Source organism: Mya arenaria, chromosome 14, assembly GCF_026914265.1.
Source record: "Mya arenaria isolate MELC-2E11 chromosome 14, ASM2691426v1".
NCBI classification, from domain to species: Eukaryota; Metazoa; Mollusca; class Bivalvia; order Myida; family Myidae; genus Mya; species Mya arenaria.
In genome coordinates this window covers 8050481-8068511 of record NC_069135.1, presented here as the reverse complement: position 1 = coordinate 8068511, position 18031 = coordinate 8050481, and the positions used below count along the sequence as shown (strand labels likewise).

General features: G+C 34.8%; 1 protein-coding gene across 1 annotated transcript; it reads left to right on the top strand.

Annotated features, from left to right (window-relative positions):
* Positions 1 to 8410: 8410 nt before the first annotated feature.
* On the top strand, positions 8411 to 17059 carry LOC128218275 (mucolipin-3-like). Its single transcript, XM_052925905.1, has 14 exons — positions 8411 to 8560; positions 10438 to 10640; positions 10820 to 10916; positions 11297 to 11391; positions 11757 to 11889; positions 12014 to 12137; positions 12505 to 12595; positions 12850 to 12952; positions 13157 to 13269; positions 13875 to 14051; positions 14262 to 14375; positions 14537 to 14659; positions 14847 to 15062; positions 16455 to 17059. Exons 1-14 carry the CDS (start codon positions 8419 to 8421, stop codon positions 16776 to 16778), a joined length of 2055 nt encoding a protein of 684 aa, XP_052781865.1. The 5' UTR covers positions 8411 to 8418; the 3' UTR covers positions 16779 to 17059.
* The last annotated feature ends 972 nt before the right edge of the window (positions 17060 to 18031 follow it).

The following is an 18031-nucleotide window of genomic DNA, read 5'->3' as shown; positions in this document are numbered from 1 at the left end:
AACTCCTTTCACAAGTGACTATTCTTAAAATGTTGGGGAAAAGACTTCATCACATGCAGCTGCAACTTCTTCCAGCGTCATGACTTTGGTACAGTTTTTGTTTAAAAAGGTCCATCGCAATACTTCCTGTTCAAAATCTCCAAGGCTCGGCAAGTCATCTAGAAATGCCTCCTTTATTTGATATGTTAGAGCGGAGTCAAGATGTTGCATGTGTCCAGGAAGAATAATGATTTCCTTAAGTGCGCCTTCAAGTTCATCAGGGAATCGTGCCTTCATGTCACGGTGAAATCATGTGGTCGAGGAATGGAAAGTTATTATTCAATCTGTAATAGTCTTGGGCTCTGGCTTTATCCGAAGATGAATCAGCACGGTGTCTCTGTCGGCCAACTGTTCTTGGATCTGACGGCACATCTTCAAAAGATGCAGCAATACTTACTGCGCAATTGTGCCTTTAAAAGGTAACACGACTTTACCTGAAGGCTGAAAGACAGCGGGCGAACAAATCTCAACGTGTACTGTGTATATACAGCAATTACAATAGTTTCAAATCGCTGCATAGCGTGCATATAACTTGTTGCATCTTATGCAGATTAACCTGAAGATTCATCAAGCACTTGCTGTAGCGCATCGTATATCATGTCATAATTTACTATTAGCGTGCTAATTGAGTCAACACGTGATAGCCAACGTGTGTCCGACAGTGTTGGCAAAGACTGTCGCTTTGACACGTCGTATTGTAGAGTTCGTGTTTATGTTCTTCTTCTTCTTCAATCTAACCAGCTAACAGATCAGACATATCTTTAGTCAAGAATGTTTTTAATTTATCTTTCCGCTTTGCAGAATAGCCAAAGAAAAGTGTTAGTTCCTTGAATGCATTCATAAAGTTTCTTATTTCGGGTACTTCGGTGCACGATGGAACTATAACAAGTTTAGACAGTGGATTACAGTGTGTGAAATACTTTGCTTTGGGAAATAGATTTGTGATTCTCGCTTGAACACCAGTCACAAGCCCACTTATGGTTGAAGCCCCATCAAATCTTTTGCCGCGCCATTTTTTGGATATCAAGGTTCCATTGTTCCAAATGTTCAACCATGGCTATTCTGCCCGGTGCATGTATAAAAATATTGATTCTTGATATCTTCCTAATTAAATGTTACATAATCAATAAGTCAACATTAAACGGTAGTGTACCGTAGTTTGTAGTGTTTATTCTATTATATCTAATATTCAAACAGTGAATTATTTGAATCTAGAACAATTCATTAAAGCTAGAATGCTTAGTCCAAGTTTAGACTAAGGTCTGAGGTGTCCACACAGTGCATCGACTCTATACACTATATGGATATGCACGATATACCGTGACAGTACATATACTGGTGTTATATTCTATACCAGTATATACTGTGCATTATATTCTATTCATTTTCAGAGGTATTGAAGCAGTGCTTCAACACCTCTGTTCTCTATGCAATGTATACAGCCAGAAAATTTGAAGATTTACTCGTACTTCAACTTCTCTGTTATAGTCTATATACTTTGTGGTAGCGTGCGCTATACTCTATTCATTCTCAGAGGAGTTGAAGCAGTGCTTCAACAACCCTTTTCTCTATGCAATGTATCAACCAGAGATTTTGAAGCTTTACATCAATTCCTCTGTTATAGTCTATATACATTGTGGTAGCGTGCACTATTCTCTATCTGTAAATTTGAACCTCTGTTATAGTCTGTGGTGACGTGCACTATACTCTACTTGTATACAGAGGTCTTGAAGCACAGCTTCATCACCTCTGTTTATTCTTTTAGTCAAGGGAAAATAACAAAAAACGGAGAAAAATGCACAAAAATAATTTTGATGAATTTGTGTCATATCAGGGAACAAATTTAATATACTTAAAGTATAGAACAATTACATGGCGCAAAAAAAAAATGATTTTTGTGGTAAAATGTTGGAAAAATTAAATGAAAATGATAATTTATGGAAATTGCCAATAACTGTGCCTTTTTTGCAATAACATAACCAGAACTACTGCAACTTTTATATATCATATAACAGTATTATATATCAAAATTATAGAAACACAGTATTTTAAAAAAAATGGGGGGTAAAATCTATGAAAAATCAAATGAAAATGAAAATTTCTGGAATTTGCCAGTAACTTTTTCAAATATTGCAATATAGTGACCAGAATTACTGTATTTCATAAATATTATCTTACAGTTTAATTTATCAAAAGTATAGAAACTACGTAAAACTGTGAAATGTGAATTTTGGGGAAAATGTTTGAAAGATTAAATAAACATGAGAATTTCTGAAATTTGCCCACTATTCGCTCAAAATTTGCAATACAATGACCAGCAATTTACTTTATTCAATAGATATTGTACTACTGTATAAAAAACCTAAAGTGTAGTAACCATGCATTTTGTGAAATGTGATGGGGGGGGGGGGTAAACTTTAATTAAATAAAACTGAATAAAATCCAAACACAGCAGTTATCAAACAACACACATATACAAAAATCATTTCTGTGCATTTTTCTGAAATTCTCTCCTTAATTTTTAAAGCCCTGCATTAACTCCTCTGCCAAATCAATAAACGTTGTTCTCTGTATTCAGTTATGATTATGATAATCCCCTTTAAATTAATAAATCTTTTGAAATCATTGAAAATTGACCTTTTTCACCTGTGTCGATGAGTTTAATAATGAAATTGACATAGCCTAAAATTGTCATTTCCAAATATGCCAACATTCAGACATTTCCAACATGATGACTCAAACTAAGGTCTCCCTAAGTACTTTTCCAGCTAGACACGAGAATTGGACCTACAATATCAAGATGTCCTGAAAACCCAATTCACATAAAAGGACAGGAGACCAGGACAACCAAAAGGCATATTTGTCTATATGTTATAAAAAAAGACTACATATTTACCATAACTGTTTCTATTTTGAAAGTGAACAGAACATTAGTAAATTTAACCCTAAGATTAGGATGTCAATAATCCCGTACATGTGTCTATGTCCATCAATATAATAAGAAATGGAAGCTTCTTCTAAAACATACACAGAAACAGCTATTGTTCATCTAAGCCATAACATAAGGTGTCTTATAATTATGTCAACATGAGCTGTCTTTGGATGAGGCTTTGTCTTAAAAATGAATACAATAATTATGTAAAACGTGCCAGTCAAAAGCAATGGAAAGAGTCAAATGAAAAAGTAAACTAGAAATGTCGCAATGCAACAAGAACTTCAGCCTTCATTGTGAGATTCAGTTTCAAATGTATTAAAATTGATTCAGTTACAAGCATTTTTCTATTTTTAGTTACAGTAACCTTGACCCTAGGGCCCCAAATCAAATATGAAAAGGAAAATAAATTTTGGCTTTAGACAGTTACCAAATGGTTAATAATATTTAACAGTTACCTATGTTCATCTACATTTAAACTTTAAAAAGGTTTCCTTGACATTAAACAATCATTTTAACAAAACAATGTGGCATACAGATAAAGAATCTGGATTAAAGAATTGACATTTCTAGAGGCTTACTATGTGCTCCAATATTTATGAAACTTAATGACAATGGTTTCATTGGATTTATACTGGCATTAAGGGTAATTGTACAATATATTTAACAGAACACTCAAAAGAACCATGATACATTTGGGTTAGAAGTTAGAATATTATTAGACAAAGTAGCCATAATTGACCAAGTCAGTGTGCAAATTAACAACAGAACAAGGTAAGTTTAAAAATGTAGATAAAACAAAAATAATATATGACTTGCATTCATTTCATTCAAGTTTAAAACAAACTTAATAATGAACTTGCTCCATTGTTTCTAAGAAAGGCCCTATATATCACCTCAGAACCAGACACATTATTTGGTTCAATAATATTTACAAGATTTTATAACTAAAATATGTGCCTAAGTATTTACTTTTTTACCTGTCATGCCTTATATGTTGAAAACTCGTAAACACTAACTGGCTGGCTAAGTTGTGTTTTATGATGAGGAAACGATACCTTTAGGAATAGCAATTTTTAACATTTGACTTAGTGACTCACTCTTTCATAATACCTACATTCTTTCTTTAAGGAAAACTTGGGAAGAGAATTTGGCCTATAAAACAAGAACATAGTTTTTTTTTCTAATACTTGACCAAGTGACCTACTTTAACACAAATGACCCATATCTAAACTTGACGACTAATAGTTTAACAAAGTTTCATTCACATAAAGTGGAACTTGAGGCTACTCTAATCAAATAAAATACATTTTGACCAATAAACAAGTTTCACCTAATCTTTTTTTACGTTGACGAGAATTGATACTGACAAATATCATGAAAATTAGGTATATAGACTCCAAAGCATTTACAGTTTATATTATTAGAACAAACAACCTACATGCTTTTTATCCAACCTGAACAGTTATCAATCTCTACTAAGATTTCTTTGGTAAACATATTCTGGCCAGTATGAATAAAGACCGTAGAAAAATGAGTCCCCATACTAAAGTGTTAACATGGTATGAAACTGTTAATAAAAATGAAGGACAGACTATGATCAATCACAATAGTTCAACATAAGCACTTTGTACTGTGTGGAGGTGATGTACACTTAAAATTTTCTTGGTTGTGTTAAATATCCAACTCTATTTAAGGGTAATGTATTTTCAAATCTATAATGTTTTTGGCTGTTAAAAGTTAAAATTGGTATATCATTCCAATTTTAGTGAATTTATGTCTTTATGTGATGGATGTCTTGTCCATTAAGTTATCTTCAATGAAGATTTTGAAGTCAGACTGTCTTTAGTTGGTTGTGGGTTCTTTTCTGAAAGACAAAGGAACATTAAGCAATACATAAACACAGTACCATTGTTGACTTCAAATATTGAGCTATTAAAGGGGCTGTAATAAGTATGATGGAATAGCGGGGGGAAAAGAAAACTGACATAAACTTGGTATTGATGTGTACAATGCATACATTTTTCGCAGTTTTTTCGTATTTTTCCATTAAAAAAGTATGTCTACCTAGTTGAATTCATTCCTTATGCGTGATTGGCTAGTCGATGTTATCATGTGATAAAACCAAGTTAGGTATATCGCTTAAATATTCCAACCGTTCAGAGTAAGCCTTCGTAGCACAGTGGATACAACACTGGACTGCAATTTTGGCGACACTTTTTTTTACATTTTGGTATTTTTTTACAATTATGATATCAAAGAGTAAAACATTTTATTAAAAATTGTCCTGAGATTCGTTAAAGAAAAAAGATATTTTTGGTGCCAATCTGGAGTACAGACCCTTTAAGGAGCTTTTCATTCATTTATATCATTGGCTTCAATGTTAAAATTTGATAGTTACCCCATATAATTTAAGTATCATTTGTAAGGGCTTTGCATACTGATTACTAATATGAAAAAATGACAAAAACATATCTTCACCTTGAAATGTTATTGCTGGCATCCCACAATCCCATCATTGTACATCAGATACATTAAGTTATTCTCCATGCATCTTGCAAAAGCTTTATGGTTGATTTTGAAATATGATTGTTCTAATAATATAATTATATATCTTAATATTAAAAATTAGCCACACGTTTTGTGATTTATATTTCATATATGCACATAAAAATATTTAAAGAAGAATTAACAAATAAAGAAATGATAAACACACACAAATCTTAGTATATTTTACATTGATAGATTGAAATGATTTTATATAAACTTTGCTAAACACAGAAAGAAAATCATTGTTCCTATTACAGGATTTGAATCTGGACAATTACTTTTAATATGAATGAGCATATTTATATTGCAAACATGACCATTACAACAATGAACATTTAAATTTAGGCAATATGAATAGCTTACCTTTGTACATTTTTTAGAATGTTTCTTTTTAGAATAATAAATTTGATGTGTTAACACCAATGACAACAAGACTGTCACAGACCTTCATATCTCTTGCAGAATTATGATCAGTATCAACTGTGCCTTACAACAAAGGGCAAAGGGTAACATTGAAAACTAACAAAGGGCTATTACTAAAAATACACCTTGAGTCATGGTCTCTGCGCACTGCACTTCTGCTAAATGAGATCTATCTGTATATATATATGAAGTTTGAAATCAACACCTCAAACACTTTTCAGGTTCTGCTGCAGACAAAAACTATGAAATAGTACTAATAATAATACTGTATCCCCTTTGCCTTTCGGCGGGGAATAATCAATAGATTAGATCTCATCATCAGGGTCTAAAATATACTTGATGAACATGATCGTAGCATGCATAAAACATTTTACAGTTGTATGAAATCTGGAATAAAAAACTGAACCTAGATGAATGTGTAACAGGTAACTTTCCTGTTTCCTGTTTTTATTGTGTCATTCCTGTCTCTCATTGTGTCTTATTGGGTTTAGTACAACTCTTGCCTGGTCCACAATTTTCTCCGTTTTGAGATCTTGCAACAACTGAAAAACAACAGAACAAATTGCAAAAGAGAACTTATACCTAATGTACATCATATACTGCTAAAATAAAATGTCTCATACTGTCAAACATTTTTGGTTCCATGAAAAACTACAGCTGTCACCTATTGTAATAAGAGGTTTCACTGAGAGTGATATTTGCTTTAAAGCAAATAAATTAACCAATTAGATAATAATTTTAATACTGCCAAGCACAAAATAAACTATAACATAAGAAAATAATTCTTAATATACCAAAAAAGATTAGCGTTTTGTTAAGTTAAAGTCAAAAAAGCAAAAAAGTTATGCACCAGTCAATTGTAACCACGCCCCCCCCCCCCCAGGTCCGGGGGTATACCGGGGATAGCCGGGGAAATGGGCCGTGTTTTGACCTTTCAGGTTGCCCCGCAGTGCCGGGTGAATGTGGTGGTTTTGTCTTTGCTTTAAATACTGCGGGGAATGGGCCTTACCTAGGGTCCCTGGGGTGCGGGGGCATTTTGCGGGGATTTTACAATCTAAAATACCATAAGCACAGAACTTCTCCTCAACACATTTAATATGTGTTAGAAACCCCAAAAGCATTTGGAATTATGGATAAAAGCAATATAGTGCACAGTATATACTGGTATAGAATATAAAACCAGTATATGTACTGTCACGGTATATCGTGCATACTAGTATCCATTATAGTGTATAGAATCGATACACACCTCGGATCTAAATCTAAACTTGGAATAAGCATTCTGGATTTTATGATTTTTTCTAGATTCCAATAATTCACTGTTTTCAGTTCTTTTTTGAAATATAGACATTCCGCCTCGATGGTTTGTGTACATTGAGGCAAATAAAGAAAGTCGAAAAGAGTTATTTTTAGAGCTATACAAATTGTTATATGCCTCAAAAACAACGAGGCAGCAACGGCTACGGCACTGCATTATATTCTATTATGTTATTTATTATGGGTTAGATTGATCGAATAAAAAGGGACATAACTCGCACACACATGAATAAGTATCTTACGAAAAGTAAGGACGATTTATTTATGCACATGTATACCTGAGTGAAATTATTCGATGGCTGAATGTTCTTAGCTAGAAGAGCAAATAGTTGGTAACGAGTCCATTCAGCCTTTTTGTCCCTTTTTATTATGGTCCACGGATGATTTTTTGGGACACAGACATAAACACACACTCAGGCGTACAGAGCGAATAAACTCAAAATAATGAAACCCAATACTTACCAAAGTAGTGTCTATAAAACCGGGATGCATTTTGTAAATCACATGGCATTTGATTCCTATGCATTAAACAACGGTCTAGAAAGTTGAAGGAACGGACTCAAGCCCAGCAGTGCGTGTAAAGAAGTTAGACAGTAAGAGTGCAAAAGTCACTCGTTTTTCCAGAGACCTCTTTAAGTTTTCCTTCTACAGACAGTCGATTTTCGACACCTATCGAAATTTTAGTGATCGTTGAAAAATCACCCCATTACTGATCAAAATAATGTATAACAAAAAACGGACTGTTTTGATCAAAATTGATAGGTTGAAATGTTGTCAGGGTAAATGAACAACGTTTAACTAACCCATGGGTTCAATATCCAATTAGGTCTAAATTTTATTTTTACACCGGAATGGACATACCTAGATGTTCACTCTATCATCTGTTTTACAGATTTCATTAGCGTGTATGTGCATATTCATATAGTCAGTGTGCACGTTTAGTGGGGCCATCGATTTTATTAAGTACGTTTAGATTATATAAGAAGTGCACAACTTCCAAATGTTATCGTGCATTTCAGATAAAAGGCTCTCAAGTGCTACTGTAGATGACATTATCTGACATGCTTTGTTCAAATTGTCGAGGTCATTTTCGACTGCAAGTTGGATTTTGAATAAGTCAAAACTAAATCAAAAGTATTTATAAATAAAGCAACTCGATGTCCGTTGAGGAATTACCTGGGCACTTTATTGAGATGACTTCTTCCGGTAAGTTTCCAAGGGAAGATCAGGACAGTGAAGATGGAGATTCTGCAGCCTTACATAAACGTCCGCTTACAAGGCATCCAGCGCACATTGGAGGTACACGTTCTTTACAGTTAGATGTTGTCATACAATATGTCTTCTTTTTCCATCAAAGCAGCTGAAAGATATCATGTACCATGCAAACGACATTGAAGGTTTCAAACATCTGGAGTTTGAATGATTTTGTCAGTATATTTGTTCACCTGAGCACGAAGGGCTCAAAGGTGAGCTTTTGTGGTGGGCTTCTGTCCGTCGTCCGTCTGTTTCCTTTAAACAACAACTCCTAAACATCTGGAGCCTATTTCGACCACACTTTACAGGAATGTACCTTAATTTATTATTTTCAAGATCAATTCCATGCATGGACTCTGAAAATCGTCTCCTCAGTGAACGCAAGCACGACTTTCAAAATAAATCAACATAAATATTCCTTAACTGACCCTATATGAAATTTCATCCAGTTATGTTGGTTCGTATGAAGAACGTTTTGTCCCACGCCCGGTTTTAAATTAATTTCACAGAAATGTTTTATGTCCTCAGTGAGTTTCGTTTGTTAATATACTTTGCCGCCAATGGCGGGGTTATTTTTATAAAGACTTACAGTAGGAGAACCTTTAAACAATTTTGCAAAAAAAAACTACAATGTTATAGCTTAGTGATTTGGCATGTAGTTATGCGCATGTGGTTATCTACGAAATATGTTCAAATCATTCTCCTTTGGGATATTGCTTGCCCTGCCCCTGGAAAGCTTGTTTTACTTAGACTTATATAAGGGAAGAACTTTTTCTAAAAGACTTCAGTCCCCAAAGATTAGATATTTCCTTTGTGGTTCTTAAAAAAACTTTCTTTCAATCACCTTATTTCCATAGCAATCGTCACTGTCCTTATAAAACTTTAACATCTATGGACACTAAAGATTTCCTTGGCATCTATTTTGAAAAATGAATTTTCAAGCAGCTGCTTGTTTCCTACGCAACTATATTTCCTTTAAAAATCGTGTCACTCCTGCAACCATTGACTAACTTAGCAATTACATTTCTCTAAGTAATCATTGACTTCCTCATCTATGGCTTGCTTCCTTAACAACCATATTGCTAAGCAACCATGAACTCCTTTAGTAATAACTTACTTCCTTTGCAGTCGCTTCATTTCTTAGAAACTTGATTTCTTCCTTGGCACCCAGTGGCAGGTGAGCGATAAAGGGCCATAAGGCCATTTTTATATCTCTACTGTTTCTATTTTCAAAGAAAAATAAGCCGCGGTATTTGTGTGATAACCTTCGAGTCGTCGTCATCGTGCACGCACTTCAACATTGGTCATAACTTACAAAATGCAATGGAAAACACATGTTGCCAGGAACATAACGCTCATGTGTACCGAGGTCCAACACTCTATACTATTCCTTTGTATATTCCCATTTTCGAACAAAATTACAGACGATTGTTAGAATCCGCACGCGGTGCTTACGTTTTAAGTTCATTTGAAATGGAAACCTTAAATACAATTATAGCTATGTCAATGTTAAGATGACACTGGTGTTGAAAATCAATACATACACACGTATAGCAAACACAACGTTTGAGTAATAAACCTTTAACTACTTACTAAATAATGCATTTATGGAATATATCAATTACTGATAACAATATTGTAACTGTGTATTTAATATTAAAAAACGCAAAAATATTAAATGATTGGTGAGTGCTTAAAGATTTACTGTGATCTACAATTGTCTCATAAAGTAGAAATACCATGTTAACTGCGCATTTATTTCAAATTAAACTCGGTTTTCGACATGTATTCATCTTTTTGGTATTTTAAAAACAATTGTATTGCGTGTGGTAAATGTTTTTTGGGAGTAAGAGTGCATCATTAAATGAAAATTAATAAAAAAACCCCAAACGTTTCATGGTTGACCTAATTATATTACCAAGACGAGGAAGAAGACAACGAAGAAGTACTAGTTCAAAATACTCCGGATAGCGATTACACCAAGCAGACGAAAAAACTCCAGCGGGAACTCAAGTGGTATTTCTACACCGCTATCAAGTTCAAGAACAACCAATGCTTCCTTCATATCGTTTATCTGGCCATTTTCGTCGCTCAAGTTATAAAGGTCTCCACGATCACAACACAGGTATGTTGAAACCTTGTATGCAGCACTGAACAAACGAAGGATTCGATTCATGATTTGCATAATCTTGTCTGCAAGAGTAGTTTGTTTCACTTTTCATAACATAGTTTTATTTTCCACCGAAGGCCATCCAATCAGAGAGTAGAAAGTAAAAATGCTAAAATTGTCTACCTCCATTTCAGATATTCAAATTTGGCAATGACCGGAGCAACTTTAATTCCGTTGTGAACAGAGGACACATCGCTTTGAGGCATCTTTTTCTTAAAGATTGGGATGCAAGTAAGCGCTGTCGTGTTCGAGATAAAGCTTATTAATTGACCCCGTTCATGTTTCATATGATCGCATATAGAAAAAAATACTTAATTTGAAATATGAACGAAATGTTTATAACAGTGATAAAACATTATCGGAAGTTAATAAATAAGTTCTCTGTTGATATCACTTGTTTAGAAAATATGATGAAAACTGCATTATCTTGCCGAAAAAAAAAACGTATTTAGCGTTATTGGAAATTTAATTACTGCTTTGATTTACAATAAAATGTTAGAATGAGCATCTGCCAGTTTTCCGTTAAATGTTTGTTCGTAAAAGAAGATGAACTAATGTTGCCAACACCAAAAGACTCCCTATAAACTAATTCGTTTATCGTTTATTCTCAGCTTGGGAGACGTTGCCATATCCACCGTCCCGTGGGGAGTTTGCCCTCTACGTCGTGGATGATCTGACAGACGCCATCAATTTTGCCGTTAAAAGCGTAATTTAATTAATGTATTAGTGGTATTCAGTTTTTGAATCTAGTTTAACATGAAGCTCAGTGGTTTGCTATGCGTGTCTTTGCGTTTATTTTCATATATGATGAATATTACATTGATTAACATTAAAGCTTACTATGAAGTTCTTGTAATGTATGAAGGCTTTCGACCAATAAGCAAACATACATAAATCATGAACTATAAATTATTTGGCATTTGTGCCGTTTTTCTGAACGTTTAAAGTTGTGGTCGACTTGGTTGTTTTGTTTCACAAAGGTTTAAATTATGTTTACTCGTCTGTAAAACAGCCATATTATTTTAACATCTTATTCGATTCAAAATGGTATCTGGTATTTATATGCTACAGTACTTCAACGCAGAGAAGGATGCAATCGGCTATTATGTCCGATTGCCTGCAGATACCATGGTGGGAAACATTGAATATTTCGACTTCCCAGGCTTCTCTGACGACCAAGTCAAATTTGGCATTCACATTCACGGTATGGAATCCTTTATTAAAATATTTGTATACGTTAAAATCAGTAACAAACCAGCGGAACATTTCAATGAGATTTTGCCGATTTATTTGTGAGAGTTTTATTCTCCATAGTTTTCTAATGCCAGAGAGAAGCTTCGAGATACGGAACGGTCTAACAGAAACTGTCGATTCTAAGACTGGGGAGATTTCGTACGACTACAGCATTCTGAGAGAGTTTGAACACTTAAACCTCACTCAGCCAATTAAGAAGTAAGACGCAGAAGTGGTATTTTCGAGTTGTTATATGTATTTAAAAGGACGATATGTGAAAAAGGAATTATTTATTATGTAACACAAAGTCTGGCCTGTACTGTTCTAATTTGTACATTAAATCCTTGATTTTGGTTCACTATGTGTTTGGCTAAACTGCGAACCATGCACATGCTCTGAACAGTTGAAACGCAAACCTTTAGGCTTTACGCATCACTGAATGCTGAAGATGTTTATACTTTGAATGTACTGACTAAATTTAGAGGTATGGTAGATTTCTCGTCCAGTAAAATACTTAAAGAAATACAGAAAAAAATGAAATACACTATTTATATACATATGTATAAAACGGATTTACAAATTACAGGATGTTGTTGACCACACTGTCGTTTCAACTTCACTCCGTTCGTGTCTATGAGAAGGATGTTAAAGCCCGATGCCTGAGGATTAATGGGAAGGTGTGAAGAAAATTATCAAATATTATAATTTCTATTAAAACTTTTATTACAACCATCTGAGGTTGTGGGTTGGCCTAATACTATGATGAAAAGCAAATTGTAAGAAGTATATGGCGCATGTGAAAATCCAGTAGACAGCTACAATAAAAACAAGTAACGCTTTAAAAATGTTTTATTCGTTTCCAAGGTTAAGATCAAAGAATGAGAATGAGAGTCAGAAATTCATTCCTCGGTTAACTTTTACACACTTCCAGATATCATTTCAAGACATGGATAACAACGGACAAGTGAATCTGGAGTTGGACACACTGACGACTCGAATCAAGTGTGCCGAAATGAACTTCACATCAGTCATTGGTGAGTAAACGGAGCAAGAACATACTCGACGTATTTGAAAACGTTTTCGAACTATTATGCACCAACGATTTTATCAAGAGGCAAACAGAATGACATGTAATGTATTACTTTGATAACTTTCCAAGTAAAAAGACAAATCATGGGTTTCGAGCGAACTATATAATTCCGTTTATAAATGCACTTTTTCTAATCTACCAATTGCAGATCAAGCGTTAGACGAGGCATCCTCTGCAGTGGGCGGGGCGGTTATTGCTTTGACAGTCTTATCTTTGTTGATAACTGTAGCGGCTGTGACTTGCGGAATTGTGCTGTATTGGGTAATATCTTGCACATATCAAACTACATAAGCGTAATGGAACTCGCTCATGGTTTGTAAAATGCACTTTTTCATTAGCAAATAATGTGTGGCAGATAATATTGAGAGTTTAAACTAAAATAACAAAAGCAGGAACGCTTTTGCAAGCGTTGACGTTTAGACAAATATCGTCCTTGAAGACCACAATTCCATTAGCGTTAACAACGCTAATAATTACTTTATTACAACATTGTTGATGCATCATAGGTTGATGGTCACTATCACGTGATGTAATCAATGTTAAAAGGTCATTATACAAAGTTATGTGTTAAAAGTCCCGGTGGCTTTGTGGTTATATGTCCCGTTTTTTTCTGATTTTATCGTCGTGGGTTCACATCCCACTAAAACTAAAAAATAACAACAACAATTTTATTCTATGACTGAATAATTTATTCAGCAATTTCGAAATAATAGAGTTAAATAACGAGAATTACAGGTGTTTTCAGATGCAGTACTGGAAAACATGAGCGAGTACCTTTAATACTGCCATTTCATTGAGAATAAAAATTTATATATACAGTTCTAGCTTGTCATTTCTAATAACGCTTCATTATGTTATTTTAAAAGCGGACTAAGGCGTACATGAGGAAATATTTCAAGCAGTTTTACAAACCTGCAGTGCAGACAGAAAATGATTTACCATGGAGGGAATACGCAAAATTCTTCCGTCTTTGGGACATTCTTGTTTTCGTTGGGGACATACTTACCCTTTATGGCACGATTTGGATCGTGTTTAGCGGCGAGGTATGGATGGAGAATACATATCGTTCTGATTTGATTAACTGTTTAATTATTCTACATTAGGAATAAGCTTGGGTTTTGTATCAGAAATAAAAAAGAACACAATATATATATATATATATGTCAGAATGTACTTTTTTCTTCCAATGTAACCCATACTTAATTGCTATTACTATAATTAGCTTTGAATTCAATGATGATATGTTGTTGCAGTCCAATAGCTGGGTGTTAGCCACCCTTGACGCATTCACAGTCTGGCTGGGAGTGGGCTGTTTGCTATCCTGGTTGTGTCTTCTACGCTACTTTGACTTTAACTTCAAGTTCCATGTAAGGGTTTTCGAATCAGTTTAATCACTATCCTTATCGTGTTATCGCAGCCATGTAACACCATATTTCGGTTTATAATATTTGAGCATATTTTCTATCACTAAATATAAGAAATTACAATACTAAATGAATAATCAACTGATATCTGCATTTGTTAACAGTTGCTGTTTAGCACACTGTATCGGGCGTTCTGGGATGTGATGGCCTATCTGCTCTGTATTGTTGTCATGTCGATGGGGTTTTGGGTCTGTGGATATATTGTACTGGCGCCTTACCACGTAAAGGTAAGAAACCTAATCTAAGAAAAAATACAACCGAATGTTGCAATATTTTTTTAATAATAATTATAAAAGGTAAAGATACAAATGCTGATTTAGTAATGTGTTGTTCTTTTGCAAATCAACAGTTTTTACAGAACAATACTATGCAGATCTAAAACAAGTTTTTATTTTGTTGTTTTAATAATTGCAGTTTAAATCTCCCCAAACCGCTGCGGAATCTCTATTTACACTTGCCACTGGTGATGAGCTGTTTGCAACCCTTGGGTATCTAGAAACAAAGAAAAGTGGCCATAGCATGATATTTTGGTTCTCCAGAATCTACATTGGCATTTACGTAGCTATATTCACCGTACTTGTCATCAATTTGCTCGTTGCAATATTCATGGGCGCCTACGATGAAATAAATGTAAGTGATATATCTGTTTAAAATATATAATGACTTATTAATGAAAATAGCTGTAAAGATGGCATTTAGGTTTGCCCGACACCCGGGAAGGTTTTCAGGCCGGAGAATAAAGTAGCTGGTAGGAGAAACGCATTTCCAGCCGGAGCATATATAATCCGGCCTTGTATAATTAATCTCGATAGCTTTGTTTTAAGAACTCGCCGAGGTTGCTGTGTCTGTAAGGGGTCATACGCACCAACCACTCCATATAGGTCACCACTCTTGGAAATTCATTAACTCGTTTAAAGCACTCGTAAACAATGAGCCAAATACGAAAAAAAAAACATTTTCCGACCGGATCTGGTACTCAATAGAGATAAGTAGTCGGAGTACCACCTAGTAGACATGAAAAGGGACACACCCATCTACCACACCGTATAGGCCATCACAATAAAACAATCTAGTTATTTCGTTCAAAGCACTCGCATAGTTGGTCCAAAAACGATAAAATAACGTTTTTATGGCTAGGTCTAATTCTCACGTAAATGATGTAGGCAGGGTTTATTAAGTAAGTGTGGTAGGTGACAATCCACAGTGACTTATATGGGATGACAGGTGGGCGTGTCGCTTAAAGTGGGATGTACTCAGTATTCAAGTTATCTCGTTAGGCGAGACAACAATTGCGGCCGAGGAAACATAGGTACAGCTAGAACAAATGTAACTTCGGCTAGAAAGCAGTCGTTATACTGAATAGTGATGATTATCTTCTGCTAACTGAACCATTATAAAATGTTTGCAATGTGCAGTACGATGACACGAACACAGTTATTAGGATTTCAGGTATCAACGTCCGTTCATAGTTTTTACATCGGTCTGCGTTATGCTATATTGTAATGTATTGTGCTACATTATACTACATTATGCTACATTAGTATGCATTGTCATGCCTTGTCATGCATTGTACTGCAATGTGCTACATTGTATTGCATTGTGCTAAACATTGCTACATTGTACATATGTGTACTGCATTGTACTACATTGTTAAGCATTGTACTTCATTGTACTACATGGTCTTGCATTGTACTGCATTGTACTGTATGGCTACATTATGCTAAATTGTACTACATTGTAATGTACTGTACTACATTGTTCTGCAATTTACTGTATTATACTACATTGTTCAATACTGAACTGCATTGTACTACAGTGTATTGTATTGTACATTTACTACATTGTTCAGCAATTAACTGTATTTTACTACATTGTTCAGTACTGAACTGCATTGTACTACAGTGTTCTGGATTCTGCTACATTGTGCTACATTGTGCTACATTGTACTACAATGTAGTACATTTTACTATATAGTACTGTTTTGTACTTCATTGTTCTGCATTGTATTGATTATTATTGTAGAAACATTATACAACATCGCCTGAGGAGCGCAACCTTGGACCAATGGAGAAAGCCCTGAGGAAGTTTTTGAAGACAAACACAGGAAAAAGCAATCTGCGGACATCGATATATGACCTCCTGCGTGACGAAAACCGCCGAACCGCGGGCGAAATGTCTCTAAAAAGAGAGCTCTCAAAACTGGTGAGAATATCGAGGACGAAGAAAACCGTGGTGTTGTTTAAGCCTACTACACTGCAAGCTTTCTTAGATGAGGGTGATGACGTTGGTCGTGCCATGAACTGCGGCTGTTTCAAGTGCGTGTTTGTGCTGCTTAGAAATAACTGAACAGCTACACGTAAGCTGGTACATGTACATATGATCATTTATAAATAGGATGTGGCATTTTTGACAAAGACATTTTTTAATTGATAAGAGTAGCATATCCTGTATCCTTTACCACCAGGATGGCGGTGTTCCTTTTTATTGAGTGATGTCACTAAAGTAGAGGTTTACATAATGTATTCTGTGTGTCTTGAGCTTGTTCTTTATCGCCTTCATGTAAGCCTCATTGCTTAGCAATTTGCCTTTATTATTTGTACATTGATATTTTAATCGTCATAAAGAACTAAAACATGGTTTCCTTTAGATTTGTATTCACCTTCGTGATAGCTTTTGAAAAAATCACAGTATCAGAAATGGAAAGAAATGCAATTATGTCCACATTTCTCCTGTTTAACTGTTCACCGATGTCGCCTTCCCGTCGATAGGTTTGCATTCGATTTCATTTAGAAAACCAAAGTACTAAACGCACTTCAGGGGACAGTTTACAAGATGTACTGAAAAGGCAGATTGAAATGTTTCTATGGTAGGGAGAATATTTTCAGAGCTAATGAAATATCCCACCATGTATACTGGTGAATAATGTTTGTACTAATACATGTAAATGTCACATACACGGACAACACTGAGTAACACGAACGCCACCGCTCGTCTGTTGTATCCGTTAGTGGAACATGTATGTATTGACCCTGGCAACATGTATGTATTGACCTTGGCAACGTGTGTATCAAGATTTATTTTGATGTCTTGAAACATTATTGCGTCATGGCCAAGGTTAATCTGACAAACTACATGTACCATGAATTGCATTGCGTAAAGAATATACTTTCAACAAACCGAAATGAGAGTACGTACATCCATCAATAAATTTACAAACAGAAAGTAAAATATCTTAGTAGCTAGATAATGCATAAAGTACATTGCCCAATGGGAACGAAATGGAAAAAAAACAACATTTGTATGATTTGATACGTCCATTTAACGTTATTGCATTGTTCTATAACCCACTTATTGAACTGTTTCACAACATTTCAAGAACTGTTCAAGAATTGAGTTCTAGAAAAGACCAAGACCATTAAATATCCGTTTTTAGAATATCAAGCTCAAGCCATTATGTTAACGATTTTAAGAATCTGGTGATCTTTAACTTTTTTGTTCTTGAAATATTCTGGATGGTCGTTTCTAACACATCACGTTCTATCGTTCACGCACTGTTTCAGCTCCAAGCTATTAAACTGTTTTTTTTTTAAATTTATCGT